Below are 24,948 nucleotides of genomic sequence, written 5' to 3' on the forward strand. Positions count from 1 at the left end.
TCAGAACTTTAGTACTTTTCCTTAAAAAAAATTGTGAATTGTAAAAAGCAGCTTTAATTTTGTGTCTTCAGCTGTTTGTTTTTTGAAGTAGAGAAGTAAATTCTTGGGTTTGTGCCATTCTCAGCATGAAAACAGTAATTTTAAAGATTTGATCCGAAAAAGTGGTGATAAGTGATCTTGAACTGATCATCTGTTGAGGTTTACTTTTGGACATTTTTTCCCTTCTGTTCCTCTTCCTACTCTTACTCCCCTTTCTCATTGGCCCTGGCCCTGGCCCTGGCCCTGGCCCGGCAGTGCCCCCAGCAGGCCGTTGGCTGTAGTGAACAGGTTGATGGGTGATGATCCATCTGTGATGAGGGTGGACTTCAGCCCCAGAGCCTGCAGCATTTTAACCTGGAGGAGGAGAGACATCAGTTAGACTGAAGAGTGATTACATAAACAATTTTGAGGTATTTGTACTTTACTTGAGTATTTCCACTCCACTACATTTGCAATAATCAAAGATATGTATGGAGAAATGGAGTAATTTTATATTTGAGAAGCTGAAACCAGAAATTTTTTTGTATTTTTGCTTGATAAATGAGTTAAACTATTACTCTTATTATCAAAATGGTTACTAATTAGTTTTTAGCTCCATTTCAGGGAACTTTTCACAACTTTGTCATTTTAAAAACTACTGAAAAATAAATCAAATAGATGGATGTAACAGTCACTAGTGACGGGTTCGAGCAAAATTTTAAAAATTGTATATATATTCTTGAACACTACTGTCCTGCCTCAGATTTTGTAATTTAAGTTTAAATGAATATGTGTGAAACTAAAACTTCACCACCAGGTAAGAGCAGAGACCAAGAACTTAAATCCGAATCCTGTCTGTGTTTAAATAAAGTTATTTTTGTGTTTTTTTCTCCTTAGCAACAGTACAGTACCTGCAGCTCAGGCCCAGCTCTGGCCATCTCCTTCAGTGTGTCGCTGCCCAAACTCTCCACCAGCTGACTGAAGCGTTGACTCTCGATCTGAGCCAGACGCTCCTGCTTCTCCACCTCCAGACGGTCCATCTCCTTCTTGTAGCCCAGTTCCTGCTCACGAGCCTTCGACAGCCGCTGAAGCTCTGCCTCCTGCACACACACACACACACACGCACACACATTTGTTTACAATATTAGTTTTTGTGAAATTAGTTCAGAAATAGTGAGTGTGGTAAAATAACACACTTTACCTGTGAAAAAAAGTTTGTTCATATGTAGAAAAGAAATGTAGTTGAAATGTAGTCTGGCAAGATAGTCTTAAAACATATAGGAAGGCCCTCTGTAATGCCAGAGCCGCCTATTACTCAGCATTAATAGAAGAGAATAAAAACTGCCCTAGGTTCCTTTTCAGCACTTTGGCCAGGCTGACAAAGAGTCATAACTCTACTGATCCATGTATTCCTATAGCTCTCAGTAGTAACGACTTTATGAGCTTCTTTAATGATAAAATTCTAACTATTAGAGACAAAATTAACCACCTCCTGCCCTCAACAGGCACCGTTCTCTCCCCAAACACAGGAACCTTGGTAACGGCAGTAAATCCTGACATATATTTGGACTGTTTTTCTCCAGTAGACTTGTCTGAACTGACTTCAATGATTTGTTCAGCTAAACCATCAACCTGTCTCTTAGATCCCATCCCAACTAGGCTGCTTAAGGAAGCCTTACCCTTAGTGAGCCCTTCTTTACTAGATATGATCAATCTGTCTTTAGTAACAGGCTATGTACCACAGTCCTTTAAAGTAGCTGTAATTAAACCTCTTCTTAAGAAGCCTACTCTTGATTCAGGTGTTTTAGCCAATTATAGACCTATATCTAATCTTCCATTTCTATCCAAGATCCTTGAGAAAGCAGTCTCTAATCAGTTATGTGACTTTCTACATAACAATAGTTTATTTGAGGATTTTCAGTCAGGATTTAGAGCGCATCATAGCACAGAAACAGCACTGGTGAAAGTCACAAATGACCTCCTAACTGCATCAGACAAAGGATTTGTCTCTATACTTGTCCTGTTAGATCTTAGTGCTGCATTTGACACAATTGACCATCAAATCCTTTTGCAGAGACTGGAACATTTAATTGGCATTAAAGGAACTGCATTAACCTGGTTTAAGTCCTATTTATCAGACCGATTTCAGTTTGTACATGTGAATGATGAATCCTCCGTGAAGGCAAAAGTTAGACACGGAGTTCCACAAGGTTCTGTACTTGGACCAATTCTATTCACCTTATATATGCTTCCTTTAGGTAATATTATTAGGAAACACTCCATAAATTTTCATTGTTACGCAGACGATACCCAATTATATTTATCAATGAAGCCAGATGAACCCAATCAGTTAAACAAACTCCAAACATGCCTTAACGACATAAAGACCTGGATGACCTGCAATTTTCTACTACTAAATTCAGATAAAACTGAAGTTATTGTGCTTGGCCCTAAACACCTTAGAAACACATTATCTAATGATAAAGCTATTCTGGATGGCATTACCCTGGCCTCCAGCACCACCGTAAGGAATCTGGGAGTTATCTTTGATCAGGATATGTCCTTTAACTCCCACATAAATCAAATTTCAAGGACTGCCTTTTTTCACTTACGTAATATCACAAAAATCAGGCACATCCTGTCCCTAAAAGATGCAGAAAAACTAGTTCACGCATTTGTTACTTCTAGGCTGGATTATTGCAATTCCTTATTATCAGGCTGCCCTAACAAGTCTCTAAAGACTCTCCAGCTGGTCCAGAACGCAGCTGCACGTGTATTGACTAAAACTAGAAAAAGAGACCACATTTCTCCCATTTTAGCTTCACTACATTGGCTTCCTGTAAAATCTAGAATAGAATTTAAAATCCTTCTCCTAACTTACAAAGCCCTTAATGGTCAGGCACCATCATATCTTGAAGAGCTCATAATACCGTATTATCCCACTAGAACACTGCGCTCCCAGTATGCAGGCTTACTGGTGGTCCCTACAATCTGTAAAAGTAGAATGGGAGGCAGAGCCTTCAGCTATCAGGCTCCTCTTCTATGGAACCATCTACCGGATTCAGTCCGGGGTGCAGACACCCTCTCTATGTTTAAGAGTAGACTTAAAACTTTCCTTTTTGATAAAGCTTATAGTTAGGGCCGACCAGGCTCGCCTTGGATCAGCCCTTAGTTATGCTGCTATAGGCCTAGACTACTGGGGGACTTCCCATGATGCACTGAGCTCCTCTCTCCTCCTCCTCCTTTCCATCTGTATGCATTCATGTAACAGCAATGCATGTCACTAACTTTGCTTCTTCCCCGGAGTTTTTTGTGCTTTCTCATCTCACAGAAAAACCTGACTCCCGGGCCGAACCTTCGCGGTCCTTCACAGTCCTGATGGCATCCTTCCCTGGCTGTTGCTGCTTGTGCTTGTTGTTGTTTGTTGTTGTCATTGTTTTTCTTCTGTCCCCCCTCCCCCTTTCCCTCTCTCTTTCTCTCTCTCAACCCAACCGGTCAAAGCAGATGGCCGCCCACCAAGAGCCGGGGTCTGCTTGAGGTTTCTACCCGTTAAAGGGGAGTTTTTCCTTACCGCTGTCGCCAAGTGCTTGCTCATGGGGGAATTGTTGGGTCTCTGTAAATTAAAGAGTACGGTCTTGACCTGCTCTATGTGAAAAGTGCCTTGAGATGACTTCTGTTGTGATATGGCGCTATATAAATAAAGATTGATTGATTGATTGATTGAAAAACGTCAACAGTGAGGTCATATGTCAGCACTCGAAGATCCTCTCTGTGCTTCACACATTTACCGTAGACCTCCGTTGTTGGCCAAAAACTATTAAAAACACGTCAGTGAGCCACATCGCTGCACTGGGTGACATGATCCTTCATCATGAAGAGTTTGGTCATGTTAGTTTATTTAGAAACGGCTCCAAAGACTAATAACAGCATCATGTTTTCAGTCTCCGGAGAGTAGTTCTATGTAGGGAGACTGAGCATGTGCAGGAACACTGTTCTGTTTACAGATTCACTAGCTTGTTGTGCTTCATATCACAACCTCTGGACTTTGTACTACATTACACATTTCTCAAAGAACTTCAGTACATAGTCTTAACTTTGTTCATAATGAAGGAACCCAGTCACCCAGTGCAAAAAATAAATCTGTCAGATCTCTTCTACACATTCACAAACTTGAGTTTTTTAATCACAGGATTACAAAGCATGATTTACAACTAAAAATTAGGAAATAGACCATAATTTAATTCTTGACTGTGTAACCCAACCTCAGTATCTGTGGTCTATAGAAATACTTGACACACGGATACTGTTATTTAAACTGTTTTGGCTCATTTCCACAGAGGTAACTGATGAACAGAAACAGGAAGTCAGGACGTACCGCCTCGATCCTCTGAGCCTCAGCTTTCAGTTTGGCCTCGTTGACCGCCGCTTCGCCCTGAATTCGAGCCGCCTCTGCCCGTGACTGAGCCTCAGCCTTCGCAGCTCCTGTGCTCTCCACTGCAGCACTAAAACACACAGGCAGATTTAACATGGCTGATTAACCTCCTATGAAGCCACTTTACATGGTCAGTGGTGGAAGAAGTATTCAGATCCTTTACTTTAGTAAAAATACTAATACAGCAATGTAAAAAAACTCCATTACAAGTAAAAGTCCTGCATGACAACTCCTACTACAGTAAAAGTACATAAGTATTATGAGCTTGATGTAGTTAAAGTATTGCAGTAAAAGTAGTGGTTTGGTCCCTCTGACTGATATATTATTATATATGACATCATTAGATTATTAATAGTGAAGCATCAGTGTTAGAGCAGCATGTTACTGTTGTAGCTGCTGGAGGTGGAGCTAGTTTCAACTACTTTATATACAGTTAGCTAGTTTAGTCCAGTGGTTCCCAACCTAGGGGTCAGGCCCCTCCAAAGGGTCAGAAGATAAATCTGAGGGGTGGTGAGATGATTAATGGGAGAGGAAAGAAGAAAAAACAAAGTTCTGATACACAAATCTGTTTCCAGTTTTTGGACTTTTTCTCTAATCTTTGATTTTTGCTGAAATATTGGATCATTTGAACATTTATTGAAATGAAAGCATGTGAGAAGTTTAGAGGGAAAAATCACTATTTGGTGGAGCTGTTAACAACTCATAGACATGTGAAATGTGACCCCGACTACACACTGCTTTTTGTAAGACGTCAAAAGCCAAAAAGGTTGGAAACCACTGGTTTCATCTTTAACAATGTGTTGTATTTTAAAAGCTTGTTATATTGTCCATTGTGTCAAATCTTCATCTGAAAAAGTAACTAAAGCTGTCAAATAAATGTAGTGGAGTAGAAAGTACAATATTTCCCTCTGAAATGTAGTGGAGTGGAAGTAGAAAGTAGCATCACATGGAAATACTCAAGTAAAGTAAAAGTACCTCAAAATTGTACTGAAGTACAGTACTGAGTAAATGTAAATGTACTTAGTTACTTTCCACCACTGTTCATAGTAGTACTCTAAAGCTGAAATGATTGGATGATTTATCGTTCAAGCAAATCTTAAACACAAAAATGACAAAAATTCCCTGATAGCAGCTTCTCAAATGTTATAGTTACTCTAACACATCCTACTGGTGCGTCTCCGGTAAAACCAGTAAACCTGGTGAGCCTGTGTTCACCTGAGGGCCTCCAGTTCTAGCAGCTCCTTCCTGGCTCTCTCAGCCTCGGCCTGGTCGGTGATCCTCTGCCTCTCCAGCTTCCCCCGAGCCTCCTGCTCCAGACGCTCCGCCTCGTGCCTGCAAACACAAAGAAGAACCTCATTACAATATCTTTAGAAACACACTACACGTTTGCTTGCTCAAGTAACCATTTGTTCAGGAACAACTGTGTTTGAATAGGGTCATTAAAGTCAGAATTGAACAGTTGAAAATATTCTTTATTCATATTATTTAACTTCAGAAATGCACTTACCAACACCTGTAAAACTCACTAATTAACATCTATCTGTTATACAACATGTTTAATAAAAATGATTCTGACTCCTGTATCCTCCATGTGTGATAACTGTTTAATACGATTTTACCTCATGCCTCTTGAAATTCTCAAAAAATGTTTAAATGCTTTAAAAGCCATGCCTGTTTATGGTAGATTTTATAGTTCCCGGCAGACAGACAAGATACTACATGATAAACAATTTAAAATCATAAAGAAACAAGCTGACAATACTAGCCAAGCAGGGAGAGACTGCTATCCACCTTCCAGTAACTCAAAGTGTGTCTGGGTTACATGTTGTTTACTGAAAAAGTGTAAAAATAGAAATTCAAAAAAGGAGACATTGTGGTTGTGGCAAGAGTTAGCATTGGAGGTTGGACTAACAACTGCTGGGCGCAGTGACTGCACGCAGCATCTCAGAAGTTGGCTGCTAGGTCCCATTAGCCAGTTGGCTGGGCTAAACATGTCCTGAACCCATCTCTGTAAAGGACATTAAGATCAATTTTCTCATCAACTCTAAAGAAGATGGCTAACAAGAGGTTTTCCCAAAATGTTTAATTGTGCCTTCAAGGGCTTGCAGATACCATCAATGGTAACTATGACAGCCAGGTTCTTTATGGGAGTAAAAAAGAAAAATTGATTCTTTCTGTTTTTATATTGATGGTTATCTGATGACCCTTTGCTGCCTGCAGAAATCACAGACATTAACAGTACAGTAAGCCCAGGTGTATGTAATTGTGTGTTTCAGACCGTGCGGCGGCCTCTTGGGAGTTGGTGGTGATCTCAATGGCCAGCTGGACGCTCTTCTGCAGGGCGTCTCGTGTCCTCTGATCGACGGGCTCCACAGACTGGATGTCCACACTGCTGATCATCAGGTTGTTCTGGTTGAAGCGCAGGCTGGGACGAACCGCCAGCTTCTCATCGAAGCCAAACACAGCCGAGCAGATGATGCGGTTGGAGTTCTGCGGACAAAAAAAACGTTATGAGCATAAAAATACAGTCACTTTTCACTTCAGTCTAATGGTTAAAACAAGATAGACGGAGTCCTTGATGAACAACAAATAGTGAAATATGAACCTTGTGGAAATCATCAAACTGCACAGAGGCGACGGCTCCTCTGACCCGGGAGGCGATGGCTTTACAGGCGTCTCCCACAAAGTCAGGAACTGAAAACAGAGCTGCTGCCACAGCAGGGTCTGCTGGAGACTTCACATCAAAGTGCCTGACAGGAGATAAAGAGGGATCATGTTCAACATTCACATATCGCAAACTACTGTAAATGTAAAGGAGCTGACAGAGCAGACTGTCAGCTCAGTGAGGCTCTCTGCTTTTTGGCAAATACTCTACTCATCAGATGTGACTCAAGGTGTCCTGTGGGGTTTTTCTTGTAAACAAACAGAATTATGTCTACATTCAGTGTTTCTCACCAAAACGTGTTGAAACGTTGCAAAACTGTGCATTGTTTACATCTGTGTTTATTTTACACATTTTATACACATTTTTGTAAAAAATACAGCATAAAATCTTTCATAAACTGCAGCAGCACACATGTGGTCTAGATGATGAAATGTCTCTATGGTTCTGTGTATATTTGACAAACAAAAAGACCTCTGAAGATCCGTATTTCTGAACACAACACTGCTATACGGACTCAGAATACGGAATATGCTGTAGCACGATATTGCACTTAGGCTACCCTTGGCTCTGCAGCCTCATTAAATTTCTGGTGAACTCACTGCGTCGCAGAGAGGCATATTGGGTTTGTATCCTCAGTGCAGTTGAACCCTTCAGCATCAATGAAGAGCCGAATTTGCCATGCTTCCTCTTATTTATATGTTTGCTGAGGTCATGTGCCTTTTGTGTTTGATTCTAAGTCAAAGATATGTGTATTCTTGTTATTCTGCCTTGATTTTAATTTTTGGGTGTGGCACCTGGATATTAGCTCTGGAAATCACCGCCCCTAAATCTATTATCAAATAGGGTTGAATACTTGTTCCACCTTCTGCCCAATGACAAATGAACACCTGTCCTTGGTTGACTATACCATAACGTTGGTCTGTTTAATATTAAAGACTGCAAATCATTCAGTGTGTTCAAGTCTTTTTTCATCTAAAACAGGGACTCACTTGTAAAAGGATTGTTCCATAGCGCTTCTAGCACCATAGAGGTCGTTAACTTTTAACACAGACCACTTTTTTTCGGTTGTTTTTGTAAATTAAAGCTATTTCTGCAGCAAAAGTGAAATAACTTTCAGTATCTCTGTTGATATCAAGTTATGGGACTGTGGAAGATTTGAAACACCTAATTAAGACAAATTAAACAAAGAAATAAAGTCAAATAAATACACATGAGTATACAGTACCAGTTTGGACACACCTTCTTTCCATTCACTTCAATGAAAAAGTGGGTCCAAACTTTTGACTGTTACTGTATGTGCTTAATGTTTATGTACTGTATGCATTTACTGTAGCATAATTAAATGAAAAACATTTTTAAAAAGGAGTATTTAGATTCTTGTCTTCGATAACTAAAGTTGATTTTTTTTCATTTTGGCATGAACAATGTGTTTCCATCTCTAAAAAGAAAAGTCAGTCAGTCAGTCAGACAGTAATTATTGCAGCAACAACTACGTTGCTTGCTTGTTATTCAAATAATATAACAATAAGAAACTATTGATGAATTAATCTTAAGTCTCTGCACTGCAGTGATAACACCCCAACCTCTCCGGTTCTTATTAATATCATCTTTTCAGTCTGTACTGTATGATCATAGAGAACAAAGAATTACATTTCAAAGGACCTTGAACCCGATAATCAAATAATACTGATACTCTTGTTATTAGTATGAAATTATTATTGAAGTAAACTAAACATTTTTAATCCAGTTTAATATATGTTGAATTCAACATATTTATTCCAATAATTTCCAAGTTGCTGTGATGTATATATATAGCTGTTATTTGACTTTTTTAAGCATCTGAGGGAGAACAGACAAAGAAAAGTCTCTGTCGTGTGTCTAGTTTTACAGAGTGAGCTTGGACTGAGAAGAGGAAGAAGAGGTTCAGATGACAGGATGATGAGAATCAGACAGATTAAAAGGACATTTTTCACCACGTCAGCTGGTGGACCTCAGTTTGTGTTTGGTTACCAGTTGTAGGAGAGCTGCAGCTGCAGTCGAGCGTGATCGGCCGTCTCAATGGTGATGATGTCAGTGAAGAAGTCGGGCCCCAGCAGGAGGCAGACGGCCTTGATGACGTTGGCCCTCTTGGGTTTGTCCCCAGACAGCGACAGCACAGTGAACTGCTCGTCGGGCCCCAACATCACCATCTCTGGTCCAAACACCACCCTGAAGACAAGACCACAACACCGCCACATTAGCTCGTTGTTTTACCTCCACTTGCCTCCATCAGGACAGGAAACCCGAGTCCTACCTGGCTTTCTTCTCTCTGTAGTCATACACCTGGACAGCAGCGTTGTGGGGGACCCTATAGCACACCACCTTGGTCTTGTCCCTCGGCCTGTTCTCACTGGTTGTGGTCCGGTCCGAGCGGTCAGCCAGCGGGTCCCGAGGAGAAGCCAGCAACGCCTCGACGTTAGCAGGAAGCTCCTTCTGCCACAGCTCCTCATCCTGAGTCAGCATGTAGGTGTGACCGATCACTGCACGCACCTGAGAGGCAGGAAGTGACACAACATTTATTTATTTTGAATCACAACACCTTGTGTTTGGTGTGTGATCAATTTCAGACAACAAAAAGAAAATTTGATTTATGGTAAAAATTGTGTAGCTAATAACTACAACTTAAATGTTGATTTTACTTTCAAGATAACAAAACACATTTCTTTTCAAAGTAATTCATCATCATTAATACAAGCTCTGATCTAGAACATAGGAGATAGCAGTTGGTTGGTGAGTGTTTTTGAAACTTTATTTTTTTTAAATTTTATGTTATTCAAAGGTTGCAGTCAAGTTGATTCATCTCAGTTACTATTATTCTTGAGAAAGTTAACTGATATTTGTTACTAGAATAAGCAGAGCTGTTGTTATTGGTGGTGGTTTGCAGTCTAAAACCAGTGGTATGGTCCTTTAAAGAGATTTTAATGACACTGTTTAAAAGGAAGGTGAGGCGTATCTCTTGTACCTTTCCAGTTTTGATGTCCCGCACGTAGATTCCCTCGTTCTCGTCAAGTGGGATGGCCTGACGTCTCAGCATCACCTCCACCGTCGCAGGGGGGACATACTCGATGGGCCCCCGCAGCATCCAGCGGTCTCCGGGGCGACGGAGGACGCCGTTCCTCCGCGATCGCTTGGCCCTCTCCTGCAGTTCCTCCTCCTCCTCTGCCTCCTCTTCTTCCTCACGCTGGCATAGAGAACGAGGGAGAGAGAGGAGGAGGATGGAGAGAAGGGTTAACGAGGTGATGCATTGGAGTGGTGGGGGTGGAGAAGAAGAGGGGATGGGAGAGAGGCACTGAGAGCAAAATAAACACAGGAAATGTAAAAGGAAATTGTAAAAGGAGGATGAGGAGAACATAAAGGGTTGTGTGATAATGAACGATCATGGCATCAGGGGAGGACGGGGAGAGTGAGGAGTTGTTCAGAGGAAAAAAGGGAGAGAAGAAGAAGAGAGTCGCGGTAGAATGGGTTAGCCAGTTAGGAAGGGAAGATGGTGCAGTGAAGGACAGATACACATCTGACTAGCATATTGATAAAGACTTGATAAGAAGTAGGTTAAACACTAAACTCTCACTAAACTCCACTTCCTTTCACAGGAAAAATAACTTCAAGTTTTATACAAGCAAAGACGTCTCCAAACCTCTTTAATGCTGCCGGCTGAATCTCAAACTGAAGTCCAACCTTGAAATACTATTTTACAAATGAAACTTTGTCTAGTTAATGCACAAACCGCTGTCTATACTAGAGCTGCAAATATTAGTCAATTAATTGATTAGGTGATCAACAGAAAATTAATTGTTTTGTGTCATTTTTAAGAAAAAATGTCAACATTCTCTGGTTCCAGCTTCTTAAATGCAGATATTTTCTGGTTTATTTAGTACTCTATGACAGTAAACTGCATATCTTTGGGTTGTGGACTGTTGGTCGGGACAAAAAAACTTTTTAGGTTGCACAAAAGTTACTGTATGTTTACATGGACACCTGAACACACCAATCAGTGCTGCTGGGTGTGGTCTGACATGCAAAAGACTTTAAACTTTCAACCAGAGTGAGAGCAGAGACACACCTTTGACTTTTCACTTCATACCAAGCGTCAAAGACCTGTAGGAAGTTGCAGGTTGTCATTGATCCCGACACACCTGAGTATAAATATGAAGTTTGCTTTTGCAATCACTTTTCTGAGATAAACCGATTGCACAAGATCCACAGAGAGCAAGTACAGGACGTCTGAGTCAGTACAAAGTTATGTCAGCACCTCCCTTCATTCCTTTACATTCCCAACAACTCCCTCACAGAGGGAAGAGGAACATTTCAGACTCAGAGAGACAGCAGATCAGAGTGTCAGAAAACAGAAACAAAATACATTTGAGCTGCAATGATTAGTCGACTGACAGATAATTTTTTCAATCAAAAATGTCAAATATTTACTGGTTCATAGAATCAGACCTAATTTTTGATACTATTTAAAATCTGCATTTTTAACAATAACCACTCAATGTCTTTACATCCAGTAATTATCTCTTTATATAGTAGTTTTCATTGTTAGCAGCAGGGTCCACCATTCCTTCACTGCATTCAGATTTAAACACGAGGGATTGACAGGAAATTATGCAGTGTATAATCCAGTGTTACGGTTTGTAATCTGTCTGTTCACTCTCCTGTAGTTGTATCAAAGCTGTGTTAGCTTCCTGCTAATGCTAACCCAACATGGTTTTAGCCTCCTTACACTGGCTCCCAGTATATTATATCATATCACTTACTTTTAAGGCCTCTCCTTCCTGTTATATCTCTGACCTCAGCGGCCCATAAGAGAGCTCTGATTTTATTATTTTTATTTTATTTGAATTGACTTTTTAATTTCACTTTTTTCTTCATTCTTCATCTTCATTTATTTTATCTAACAACAATGGAATTTATTTTATGTTTTTTTTAATGTAAATTTATTGATTTTATTTTGCTGCCTCGTGTGACATTTCTTCTACTTGTGTTAAACACAAAAGATGAAACTTTGATGGAGCTGACGGTTCTGAGTAATGTCACTAATTACTTTTACTGTTGAGTAATTAGTAACATGATTACTTTTCAAAAGCACTAATGTATAAGTGATTGCATTTTCCAACTAACTTGCCTGACACTGCTGATGTCTTTATTAAAACAACCCGAGCTGTTAGACACACCAGCTGCTCTTCTGTTGTTGCAGGAGTAAACCACACCTGCTGTTACCACGGCAACCACAGGTGTTGCCAGATCAGGCAGACCTGATATCTTAAGGAGTAAAACTTGAATGTTTAGATTCTCTCTCTCTCTCTCCTCACCTCCTCAGTGTCGTTGAACGCCTCCACAGCTCTCAGCACCAGACCTTCCTCCTCCGACAGCACATACACGTCCTGGATGCCGCGTTCAAGATGCTCACCTGGCTGCAGGAAAAATGAACGCTCACCCTGACAGAGAGAAAGAAGACATCAGCAAAAAAAAAATTAGTTATTAAGTAGTTATTAGTAGAGCCTCAATGATCAGAAGAAAATTACTCAGCAATAATTTTTTTTATTTCATTTCGAATAATAGTTTTAGTCATTTTTTTAAGCAAATATGCTAAAATTTGCTGGATTTAGCTTCTCAAATGTTATAATTTTAATCCTTTTCTTTGTCATATATTATAATAAACTGAATAACTTTGGGTTGGATTTGGATTGTTTGGACAACATTAGACATTTAAAGATGAAACTTTTGACTCAGATAATTATAACAGGTATTTTCACTATTTTCTGACGTTTTAAGGACAAAACAATTGATCGAGAAAATAATCTGCTAGCTTTAAAACTAGCTTTAAATTCCACTACGAAACACTATCTGACCTTAAAACTAGTAAAAAAGACAGATTTAAACCTGTTAAGCTTCATATAAGCAGTAAATGGTCAGAAATTGAAGTTAAAGATGCTCAAAAAAATAAGTTTAATCTATCTTAGTTATCTTTACTTTCAGTGTTTCTCACCAAAACTCTTTGTGTGTTTCCTCCAGTTCCAAAGAATCTATTGAAGGTATTTTTTTTACTTATTTTTATTTTATTTATTTGTTTACATCCATGTTTACCTTCCAGTCTTTTTCACTGCATATAAAAAACTGCTCAGAGATCAGAAACTCATAATGCTAGAGAAACTGTTAGCACTTAAAATCTTCATTTAAGATATAAGATATAGAAAGTAGTCTATCTTAAAATAAGGCAAAATCTTGTCTTTAATTAAGCAGTTTGGGAATTATTTATTAACAAAAACATTTGTTAATTAAGTTAAATTCAGACCTGGCGGTCGATCTCCTCACCTTCACCACCCTCTTCTGGCCCAGCTGAGGTTTCCCATCAGGTCCGACCGGGTCAAGGATCACACAGTACTGTCGGCTGCTCAGAGTGGTTACATCCACCACGCCCACCACCTCTTCGGCCACAGAGGGGATATGAGCCTCCCGGTCCGCCATGGTGACGAGCCACTCCTCCCCTGTACGCCGGTCCCGCCCGGTGGCGTCTTTAAACGGCCGCAGAGCACGAACGTGGAGCGCTTTCTGATGGCACACAGAGAGTTTCACTAAAAGAATTCTGTAAGACTGTAAGAAGGATGTTCTCTTTTGTTTTTGTGGCTCTGAATCAAAGAAGGAACCCACAATCTGACCAGTCTGTGTTACACAAGTCAATTAATCGATTACCAAATTTATTTGCACATATGTATTTAAAAAGACAGTAAGAACTTTAAAAAAAAAAAAAAAGTTTGAAAATTGTGCAGGAGAGGTTGGAAACCAAAATGGCTTATGAAAATAGCTCTCCTACATAACTGGAAGTGGCTGTTGGCACAGATTCCTCTGTATCAATAGTCTGTTTATTGTTGGTATGGAATTAATACACATGCACATTGGTATTGATTGCGCAAGATCACATGATCATCATGAATTCAAATTGTTTCAAGATGGAGGAACTTTTTTGCTTGCAGGTGATGCACAAATCCTTCCTGTGGTTTGGGTTAAAATGGTTAGATTTAGGCACAAAAACCACTTGACAGTCAAAATGTCCAGTTAGTGGTCTACAAGACCACGGTGTTTTTGTCGAAGTCTGTTCCCACCTCAAATAGTGTCCCCCTCCAGTTGAAATTGTGTTTATGTACCAAAGAACAAACTACTATCGGCACAGAAAACCAGTCCAGACCAACAGCCTGTGGACTACTGGCATGGAATCCTGTTTTGTGTCAATAGTCCGTAAATTATTGCACCAGCTCCGTAGCCGGAGCCGGTGCCCATAGAAAGACCTTTTTAATTAAAAAATATATGTACACAGTATACTGAACTAGACTTTTATTCCATACTGAATAATTCAGCAGTACAGCAAATTAAAATTTCTGTGAACTGGAGATGAAAGACTTGCACTTGAGTGGCAGGACATTAAAATTCATTAAAGCAAAATTGAGCTGAACTACTGCTGAAAAGTTAGTTTCATTTGATCATTGGTTATAATGTTAAACATGGTGAATCAACTTAAATAAAGAACCAAACTCAAAATGAAGTGAAGTCCACAGCTGTTTCTTCTTTTCAGCAGTAAAATTGGTTTTAAGTCTGATTCTCCACACGCTTACACCTCTTGATCATTTTAGAGTTAACTGAACTGAATCAGGACTGATCCTTGTTTTAATGTGACCAAGCAGTTAGGCTTAAAACAAAGTTTATTCTTTACAGTTGTATGAAAAACCAACCAAACACAACCAAAAATAACATATTTAAACTTTCATTATGAGAGATCTCACTGAATTTGACAGATGCTTTGATTCACCACTTGGACTATTTAAAAGATACACATTTGGTGTGATTGTGCTGTTGTAATGTGCATACTAAGCCTTTATAGACCAGAAAAACTTGCTTTTTGACTTGCAAGTCACGTCTCAAAGACTTTAGACTTGACTTGATCCAAAAGATTTAAAAACAGCTGAGAATAATAATAAAATCCCACCACACAGACAGAGAGGCAGTGAAGAATGAAGGAGTCAGTCACCTTGTCAGTCAGGATGAACGCATTAACAATGTCGATGACCTCCTCATGGGCACCTGGAAGGTACGCTCCCACCTTACTGACCAGCCACTCCTCACCTGCACATACACACAGTTGGTGTCACTGTCAGCTTTGAAAGTTAAAACCAGTTTTTATGGCAGTGTGATTTTACTTAAAATGAAAATCTGTAATTTAACAGATGATTAAAAACAGTATTTTTGGCAGTAAAAGTAATGTTACCATTACAAAAGTAATGTTAGCATTAAAAAGAGTAATGTTGGCATTTAAAATTTTACGTTGGCATTAAAGAAGTTATGTTAGCAATTAAAAAGAGTAATGTTTGCATTGAAAAAGTTACGTAAGCATTAAAAAAAAAAGTACCATTGGAATTTAAAGTTATGTTAGCATAAAAAAAGTTATGTTAACATAGGTCTGTAGCCCACTCCTTATCTCTGCTCCAGGCTACATTAGCCACTGCTAGAATAACAGACGGTTGAGTGAATCATGTTGCCTTGTGGGTAACATAGGCGCCAAATTTTGACAAGGAAGAAGAATGTTTGGAATAAAAAAAGAGAATATCTCTAGTTTTGCTGCATTGATTTTCATCTTTTTTTCTGAAACTGTCCATCAGGAGTCTGATGAGACTCGTTTAAATAACAAACGCGAGCAGAAGCCATTAATGCAAATGTGCAGAGCCTGCAAGCTTCAGTATGTCGGGTCCTTCCTGTGTGTGTGTGTGTGTGTGTGTGAGACCTGTGACTCGGCGGACGCCTCCTCGGTCCACTCCTTCCTTGCGAGCTCTCAGTCGGATGGCCTGGTTCTCTCTGATGACCGTGGCTTTGGTGGTCTCCAGAACCGCCACCTCCTTCCTCGGGATGTAGGTTCCTGCCACAACATCAAAAAATATTACTAGTCTGAAATATATCAGAATAACTTGTATCAAACACATAGATGATCCTGAATACCTGCACTGAAATACTGAAAAGACACTTTTGCCCCATCAGATTAATTCGGACCATGAATGGACACTAAGATAAGAATGTTGTATATGTCACTATTATGTGTTTCTGTGTAACACATATTTGATATCGTGTTCTGTAGTTTAGGATCGTGTTTGGTATGTGATTTGTAGCAGTGATTTGTGTAAATTTACATAACACCTGGAAGTATTTAATTATATGCGGTATTATTGTGTGTCATATATCCAACGTGGGATGAACTATTTCAATAATATGACATGAAAATTAAAAATAAATCTTTAATACATTTAGAAATTTGCAAAAATGAGAGAAACTTACAACAAAATTGGGGAAAAAATGAAATTTATACCAAATTATAAACCTGACTCCTTTAAGTAAGTGAAAAGCACAAGAAATAATTTAACTAGAGTGCTAACAATGCAAATATATCTGTAAAATAATCCTTTTTATCAAATTTTGTCTTTTGTGAACAATCACACTATAAGACACTATAAAAAATGTCAAAAACAAGCTGCAATTTCTAAAATACAGAGCTATTTATCTGCCAAACATATTTGGGTCAAGGCTAAGTATGTAGGAAAAATATTAATATTTATTGTGATATTTAATATTTAAGTACGAGAAACAGTCTGTAAACAATTTCTCACCTGCTTAAAATAAATAAGACACGAACATGTTGTTTTACCTAAAAGTAGAGAGTTTTCTATGAGAATCAAGACGTGAACTGAATACTTAGAATATGTTAAACGCAGTGTTGTTGGTAACGAGTACTCAGATTACTTTTTTGTTGTAACCAGTAACGTAATGTGTTAGTTTTGCAATTCAAGTAAATAGTTATCTAGTTAGGTTTTCAAATAAGCAATCAGTTACTGTTAAAATATTACTGTATTTCCCTGTTTCTTTTGTCGCCACAAAAAACAATAAAAGAGGATCCCTGACGCATTGGCACTGTTTCTTTTCTCATTATGCACCTTTTCCTGCTTCTTGGCAGGTAGCTGCATGCTAGTGGAAGGTATCCAACCTTACCAGTACCCCACCAGCACCCTATTAATTTTATGTTAACTTGTAATCAAACATTATCATTAATAAAGAGCTGTAAAGGGGTGCCTGTTATTCCTGTTATTAGCCTGCAGAGTTACAGATACATTCAAAGGTAGGCGTACATTAGGCTGCACGCCTTCTGGACAATATAACCAACATGTGCAACGAATCACAAAGGGGTTCTCATTTATGGATTATGAGTTATTTTTCTCAATAGGTAACGCTGTAACGTAACAAGTTACTTTTTAACGGCAGTAATGTTGTAATGTAACAAGTTACTCACTTACTTAAAAGTAATGTTACCCCAACACTGGTGACACATTTGTAATATTTATATTAGAGCACAGATTTGACAGATGAATATCTAGAGTATCTAGAGTCTGATAATAACGTACCCGGCCCTTCGAACAGCCACTCGTCTCCAGCCACTCTCTTCTCTCCTCCCTCCTCCTCAAAGTCCAGCAGCGCCTGCAGACGCAGCGCCGTGTCCGGATACACGATCTGCAGTGGTGTCACATCCTGATGGACACATACACATACACAAACGTGTCAGACATGACCACCATAATGGAAGGAAATTCTCCTCTGACATTCAGGGAAGATTCCAACATTAAACTGTTAAGATTGTGTGTTTCAGTTTGTAAATCAGACAGGAGGGTAGACCATGTGGGGAATTTGGGACAATTAATAAAAATAAATTTAAAGTGACAGGTCCCACTTTTTCCTGTCTTTAAAACATGAATTGATTTTTCTGCTAAATAAGGATACCAATTAACATAAAGCCTCTCTACAATTAACAACTTTAATTCTTTACCCATGATAAAACCATGCTCTAGGTTTTTTTCCTTTTCTAAATATCTGCCTTTTTCTACGTTTAAATTTAGCATTAGCATTGTTCTCAGGGTGAAACCTGTGAAACACAGAACACACACACAGACTTATAAATAAATACATAATAAAACACATAAAAACCAGACTGAATTTCATTAGTTGTGCAGGTATTTTCTCATAAACCAAAGTATTGACCAGACGATGGCGCTAGATGAAAAGTCAGAGGATCACCAGAGTTTCTCACAGACCTGCTGGATCTGCTCTCCAGGGTACAGTGGGAACGGATCCTGGGTCAGACGGATCTCCAGGTCGGCATGGCGGAGTTTGGCCTGACCGGATTGGTCAAAGAGGACCTGGCCGTTGTCATCGCGGGCCACAGGGTTGGCGACCACGCAGTAGTGACGCGGTGGCACCATGATCATACGCTCCGGAGAGAAGAGCACTCTGGGAAAGAAACAAGTGAAACAGGATGAGGCAAGCACCCAGGAGCAGGACCGGGTTCTGAAGCCGGTTTGACGTAGTGGCCAAACCGTAACCATCACGTGATGCACACTGGCCCATAAAAGAATTCTGCCCATAGATTTACATTGTGAAAGAGACATTTGTAAATCAGAGGATAACATTTTTTGAGCATCACAACCCCTTCAAAATGATGTGTTTTACTATCAGAATTTGATCCATTCAGTCCAGTAACATTTGGAAAGTCTAGAAGAGCTGTGTGATTGAATTATTTTAATCCCATTCAAGTTAGCAGCTGGCTCGGCTGCGGAAGTATCTGGCCCGCGTGCTCAATGGGCCACACGATCCTGGAAGATCCGGAATATTTACCCAGAGGTCGAACTTTTTTGGCTTCATGGGCCACTGAGCAACTTTCACAGGAATGAACGGAGCCCCACCTCCAATGTAAGTCCAGTTCTCTTTATACATCCATGGCATGAGGTCAAAATGATCACTCTGAAAGCCACCAAACTTGTTTAATTGTGTTGTTTGGCTAACTTACTGAATTTTTCAATTGAAAGAATCTGCCAATCATAATTTTTTTCATCACATTTGATCATTTATCAAATGATTAATAGATAGATAAATGGATAGATCCCATATTTATGGGCTTAGCATGTTTGTTGTTAGCGCAATTTGTTAGCATGTTAACTGTAGTGTTTGTTAACATACCAACATGGTAACACCTTTTGTTAGCATGCTAACAGTAACTTGCCAGGCTTACAATGTTACAACAGCTTAAAGTTAGTAATACCATGATAACTGTAAGGAGAAACTAACTCCTGTCGCGCTTCCCTCAAGTAAAACTTGATTTTCTTTTCTTAGAGCCTAATCAGTATCAACTTGGAATTTTATAAATGTTGCCCTCTGGAGGCATGTTCGATCTTGTCATTAAAACAGGTTAGACCTTTTTTTAAAAATCATTAAAAAACTATTTATCAATAATCAACTATTATTTTTATTCAATCAATTAATTAATTTTAATTAATCAATTGATTATTTTTATTTATTTAATTAATTAATTAAGTTTCTGTTCAAAGGACCAGCGTATAGGTTTTAGTGGCATCTAGCAGTGAGATTGCAGATTGCAACCAACTGAATACCCCTCCCCTTCCAAGCAGGTAGGAGAACCTACAGCGGCCATGAAACTCACAAAAAACATGAAGGGCCTTCTCTACAAACCAGCGTTTGGTTTGTCCATTCTGGGCTACTGTAGAAACATGGCGGTGCAACATGGCGGGGTATAGAAAGAATCAGTGAACACAGTAAGTGTGTGGGCAATAAAGTCAATCAGTATCTCCACAGTAGTACTGTCCTGCTAAGATAAAGGCTTTTCAACACAAAAGTGTGTGTGTGTGTGTGTGTGTGTGTAGTCAGGGAGATAACAGAGTGTCCCTGCTCACAATGATAACACACTGATCCAATACAAAAACAGAGGGATGACAGAGTTTCCTTTAGACAAACGCAGGTGATCAGCAGGATTAAAGCTTAATCTGCACATTTTCTTTGCATGTGTCAATGATGAAATGCCATCGGTTTGTATGTCAGTGGTATTATACATGTTCCAGGACAGACTAGCAGCATTTCTTTTTGTATTCTTTGTTCAGGGACCACAAATGAAAAACAGCCTCTTCACTAACTTTGGAGCATTTACAGTAATGTTTATTAATGTGCACTGTGTCTGTTAAATAAGTTCTGTAAGGCTGTAGTAAGCAGTGTTTTGAGCTATATGATAAGCACGCTGACTCACTGTCACACTTTCATGGTTTTCAGGGACACTTGAACAGAACAGAGCCATCATTAATGTTATTAGTAACACTACTATGACAAGTCAAAATGTCTGCTGTGAAAAACATCTACTTTCAAACGAGTGCTGTTAGCCACAAGATAACCTGAGAGTAGCTGTACTCGTCAACAACAAATGATGTTAAGAAGCAGTATCTGGTTAATTGAACCACAGCTGAATCTCAGGTTGATTCTTTCTGTTCTTTCTGCCCTCTGACCTTTCATTGTCCTGGCGGATGTAGGTGAGCGGTCCGATCTCCACGCGGGCGATATTGGTGTTCTGGTCCAGCACATGGATGTAGTGGTGAGGCGGGATCCGGATGATGGACGCGTCCACCAGCCCCTCAGTATCCCTGTGGGTTCCTCCCTTCTTAGACATGATCTAAACAAAATACTGCAGAGAGAGGAGAGAGTCTGTCAGTAACGTTACAAACCAGACTGTATCGTCAATTTATCTGTTTTAAAGATATTACAGAATTTTATATGGGACTTTTTTTGCAAAAATGCTTTTTAAAGTTGATGTGAAGCTTATATTCAGCTTCAGCAGTCTGAGTTAGTCATATCAAGTGGATATCTGACACATTTACTGTCTTTTTAGCGTCAAATTCCCTCTTTGTGTTTCCTCAGACAGTGTTTCCCTGTTGAGCTGCAGGTGGAAGTATAGTAACAAAAAGAGGAACTTTGGCACTAAAAAGACTGTAACGTTGAAAGATATCTACTTGATTTGACTCATTTGGACGCTGAAGCTTCATATTAGCTTCAGATAAACTTTTAAATACATTTTTGCACAGAAGGAGGACTGTGGATTTTGTCCTCCATCACTTCCATTGTAAGGTCATTATGAAGGGATCTTTTAATGGTCAGTATGAACAGGAGGAATGATTACAGCAAGAAAAACAGGTTTCAATGTTCACTTGGGCTCCTGACTGTTGTTTTAGGACACACTTGAAAAATTGTGAACCCATCCCAGTATGAACAGCAACTTCATTGTGCACTCAACATGCATGTGACATTGGAGGACGATGAATGACTTTTCTGGAGATAAAAAGCTCATTTTAGTGAATGCACGTCTGTAGAGACAAACAGCAGGTGCTGCGCCTCAGGTATGCACACAGACACACCTGCTACACAAAGTGCAAAGTCTGTACAATGATGAGTTTAACTCTCAAGCTCTCACACATACTGCACATTCAACAGAGCTTTAACAGGTGCTTCTGTCTTCTGATGAATTATCCTGCCGATAATATTTGCATTCACATAAATGAACGTCAACAATGTGTCCATTTGAAACATACAATGAACACTGAGGAGAGAGTGGTGAAGGCCGAAATGTTAGAGAAAGGTTGCCGGTTTGAGCTGCAACGATTAATCAGTTAGTTGATCAACAGAAAGTAAATCAGCAACAAAAAAAACAAACTTTTGATGTTTCCAGCTCCTTAAAAGTGAGAATTTGCTGCTTTTCTTTGTCCTAGATCACAGCAAATATTATATTTTGGGGGTTTGGACTGTTGGTCAAACAAAACAAGACATCTGAAGAAGTCACCATGGGTTCTAAGATATTGTGATGCATTTTCTGAGGTTTTACAAACCAAACAATTAATCAATAATGAAGGTTAGTTGCAGCCCTATCAATCCCTGGGCTGGGAGGATAACACGTGTTACAACTAATGAGGTGCTATAACTGAAACTAACAGTTATTTTCTTTTTACAATCAATTAATTAAGGGTCTAAAAAAAAACTATAGTCTTCAAATGTCTTTTTTTGTACATCAAACAGTCCAAAAAACAAAAATATTCAGTTTGTATGATGTAAAAACAGAGAAAAGCAGCAAATCTTCATTTTGAAAGGAAGGAAAACAGCATGTTTAGAGTTTTTCTTTGACCATTTTCTGCCGGTAGACTAATCAATTAATTGAATCATCCTTTTATCCCTATATTTAAACACTTTTTTAAAAAAAAAAGAACTAAATAAAGTATTGCTGTCAGTCAGTGCAACATCCCTGAATACAACCTGTGAGGAGAAAGAAACAATCTACTAACTGCAAACATGAACTGAACTTGCACAACTGTTCCAAATCATCTGTTTTCCAGTTTTAGACCATATTTTAATCCTTTTGTCAGAAATAAATTTTCATTAACGAACTGCATTGTATCATTAAAACATCACTGTTGAATCATGATACTGCACTATTATTTGTTTTCTGTTTGTTATTTTGCCTCAGTGAGTAAGAAATTAATGAGATGTTCCAGCAAGAACAGAAGTAATCTGCTGATTATTTAATCGATTAGTTGTTTGTCTATAAAATGGTGACAGACAATGGTGAAAAATGTTGATCACTGTTTCCCAAAACCAACAATGACATCCTCAAATCGAGTCCATGACTCGAAAGATATTCAGTTTACTGTCATAGAGACTAAATAAACCAGAAAATATTCACATTTAAGAAACTGGAATCAGAGAATTTGGACTAATCAAAATAATTGGCAATTAATTTAATAGTGGACAATTAATCAATTAATCGACTTATTACTTCAGCTCTTATTATCAGTATAAGTATAAGTAGTATAATAAGTAATAGTATGTAATAAAAGTAAAGATGTTAATTCAGTTTTCTTATGAGAGTAAGGAGTGAAGGAAATAAGGGTTAAAAGAAATTAATAATAATAATTATTATTATTGTTGTTATTGTTATTATTATTATTATCATTGTTGTTATTGTTATTTTTCCTAAAAGTCACATGACTTTAATTATTATTTATAGCTGCTTATGTTGTTAAATTCCTGTGTGATGGTTCTGGAAACTCCTCTACACTGAGATTGTGTTTCAGCTGAGAGGTTAAATTATTCATCACTTGTGATCCTGAGTCATATTTCCCACTCATGAGAGAGATTAATGGATAAAAACACAACACAGAGAAGGAAAATGTGGCACAGACATGAAGTAGGAAATGCAAAGATAAGAAGGGAGGCTCCTCTTTATGCTTCTTCTCTGTAGAAACTGTAATGTTATTGGGGACAAAGTACATCAGCTCTGGCTGGACGGGTTTTCACTGCAGGCCTGACGGTGAAATTCATCTGCTCTAACTTCCCATTTTCAATATATACATTTTAGTCAAGTCATACACATAGGCCTAAAGGGTGGCATCCGCTTTACCGATGTAAATATTTTGTTTACAGCAGGAAGTAACTTCCTGGTGATGCACCTCTACGCCCTGATAAATTGCGCACAGAATAAAGAGAGCGTACCCAACTCCCATTTCAAAAACTCTAAATTTAATGTCAACTTCCTTGTTAGGCAGTACACACATGATCAGTTTAATTAAGGCATTTTAGGTATTGATATAATGTTCTTTTGAATACGGCTTGCATTCATACATACAAAGTAGCCCATGTTTCAAATTAGGGTTAATTATAACTTTAAAAATGTCTCTTCTCCACTGTCCACTGATGTTAACGTCATATCAATGGAAGAAGGCTGGACACAGTTGTTAAAGAGACATTTTAATAAGTACAGAGCTTCTCTGTGTGTCAGACGCACGCCGATTTGAAGAAATGCTCCTATTCATTCAGAAAACATCTTCAGATGGTTTATATCATGCGTGAATCTTCAGAGATAAGTAAGTAACTTTTAAACTTCGAGGTTTTGGAGCGGAGTTCTGTGAGGAAGCTCCCGGATCTTACCTCAGCAGCGGTGTGCGGGGAAGAAGGCAGCTCGGACGGATCCTGGCTGGTTACACTGGTGGATGTTCAAGTTGTGTAAAAGCCAGGACCACTGTACATTCAGCTGCAGTGGTTTTGTGGGGCGTCACTGCTCTGTTGTGATCCCGGAAAAGGGATCATTGGTCACGTGGTTTACAGGTTGCAGAGCTGCGTCAGAGTCACTATGGATCCATAAGTGACAAAAAAAAAACCCACAGGTGGTGACAGAAGGCATGTTATTCGTCGTTGTTTTTTTTTTGTTGTTGTTGTTGTTGTTGTTGTTGTTGTTGTTTTACGCAAAATGCGTCAGTGATGACGTAAAAACAACGTTTTTGACGCGATGAACCATAAACACTGGTTTCACATCTCAAGTCTTAATTGCTTCCATGTTTCCCTCACTGGCGTCCTTTCTTCAGATTTCGATGTTTACAAGCAGTGGTGGAAAGTAACTAAGTACATTTACTCAAGTACTGTACTGAAGTACAATTTTGAAGTACTTTACTTATAATTTAACTTTAGAAGAACAACTTGATTTCTTTCTGTTGAGAATACTGTAAACCTGTAATTAAAACCCTTCTGTAAAATAAACTAATGCTCAAAACTCTTATCTTAATGTATTTGTGATTTATAACCACAGATATCCAGCAGGGGGCGATGTGACAGTATGTGTGGTTGTATGCTCTTCATCTGACAGCTCTGTGTGTAGGACAACTGTTTGATATACCAAAGACCCATAAATCAAAGCTGGTCTTGACTCATTCTAGGACATTTACAGCATTTTACATTAAGGAAAGTGGAAAACATTAATAATGCTTGGAATTTGTTTGTTTGTTGTTGTTGTTGTTGTTGTTGTACTCTAAGAGAATGCTGTTAAAGGAAAAGATTAAACAGCAGAAAAAGGCAAGTGGACTAAACATTACAGCATCACAGGCTTGTCAGTAGA

The 24,948-nt window shown here is 38.8% G+C and overlaps 1 protein-coding gene across 1 annotated transcript; it reads right to left on the reverse strand.

Moving 5' to 3' along the window:
• Positions 1–12: 12 nt before the first annotated feature.
• Positions 13–24,494, reverse strand: LOC121884453 (major vault protein). Its single transcript, XM_042393284.1, has 17 exons — positions 23,988–24,494; positions 20,525–20,700; positions 18,272–18,467; positions 17,588–17,711; positions 15,925–16,056; positions 15,175–15,269; positions 13,467–13,703; positions 12,464–12,589; positions 10,117–10,335; positions 9,409–9,644; positions 9,126–9,323; positions 7,056–7,200; positions 6,729–6,940; positions 5,666–5,782; positions 4,394–4,520; positions 930–1,118; positions 13–393 (listed from the first exon to the last, which is right to left on the reverse strand). The coding sequence occupies exons 2-17, from the start codon at positions 20,683–20,685 to the stop codon at positions 256–258; spliced, it is 2,652 nt and encodes an 883-aa protein (XP_042249218.1). The 5' UTR covers positions 20,686–20,700; positions 23,988–24,494; the 3' UTR covers positions 13–255.
• Positions 24,495–24,948: the final 454 nt, after the last annotated feature.

The sequence above is a fragment of the Thunnus maccoyii genome, chromosome 18, assembly GCF_910596095.1.
Source record: "Thunnus maccoyii chromosome 18, fThuMac1.1, whole genome shotgun sequence".
NCBI lineage: Eukaryota > Metazoa > Chordata > Actinopteri > Scombriformes > Scombridae > Thunnus > Thunnus maccoyii.

Coding starts and splice junctions, on each gene's coding strand:
- LOC121884453 (XM_042393284.1), bottom strand. CDS start 20,685: ATGTCTAAGAAGGGAGGAACCCACAGGGATACTGAGGGGCTGGTGGAC. Junction 12,590..13,466: donor GCCAGAAGAGGGTGGTGAAG/GTGAGGAGATCG, acceptor TCTCTCTGTCAG/GGTGAGCGTTCATTTTTCCT. Junction 394..929: donor GAGCTGGGCCTGAGCTGCAG/GTACTGTACTGT, acceptor CTCCTCCTCCAG/GTTAAAATGCTGCAGGCTCT.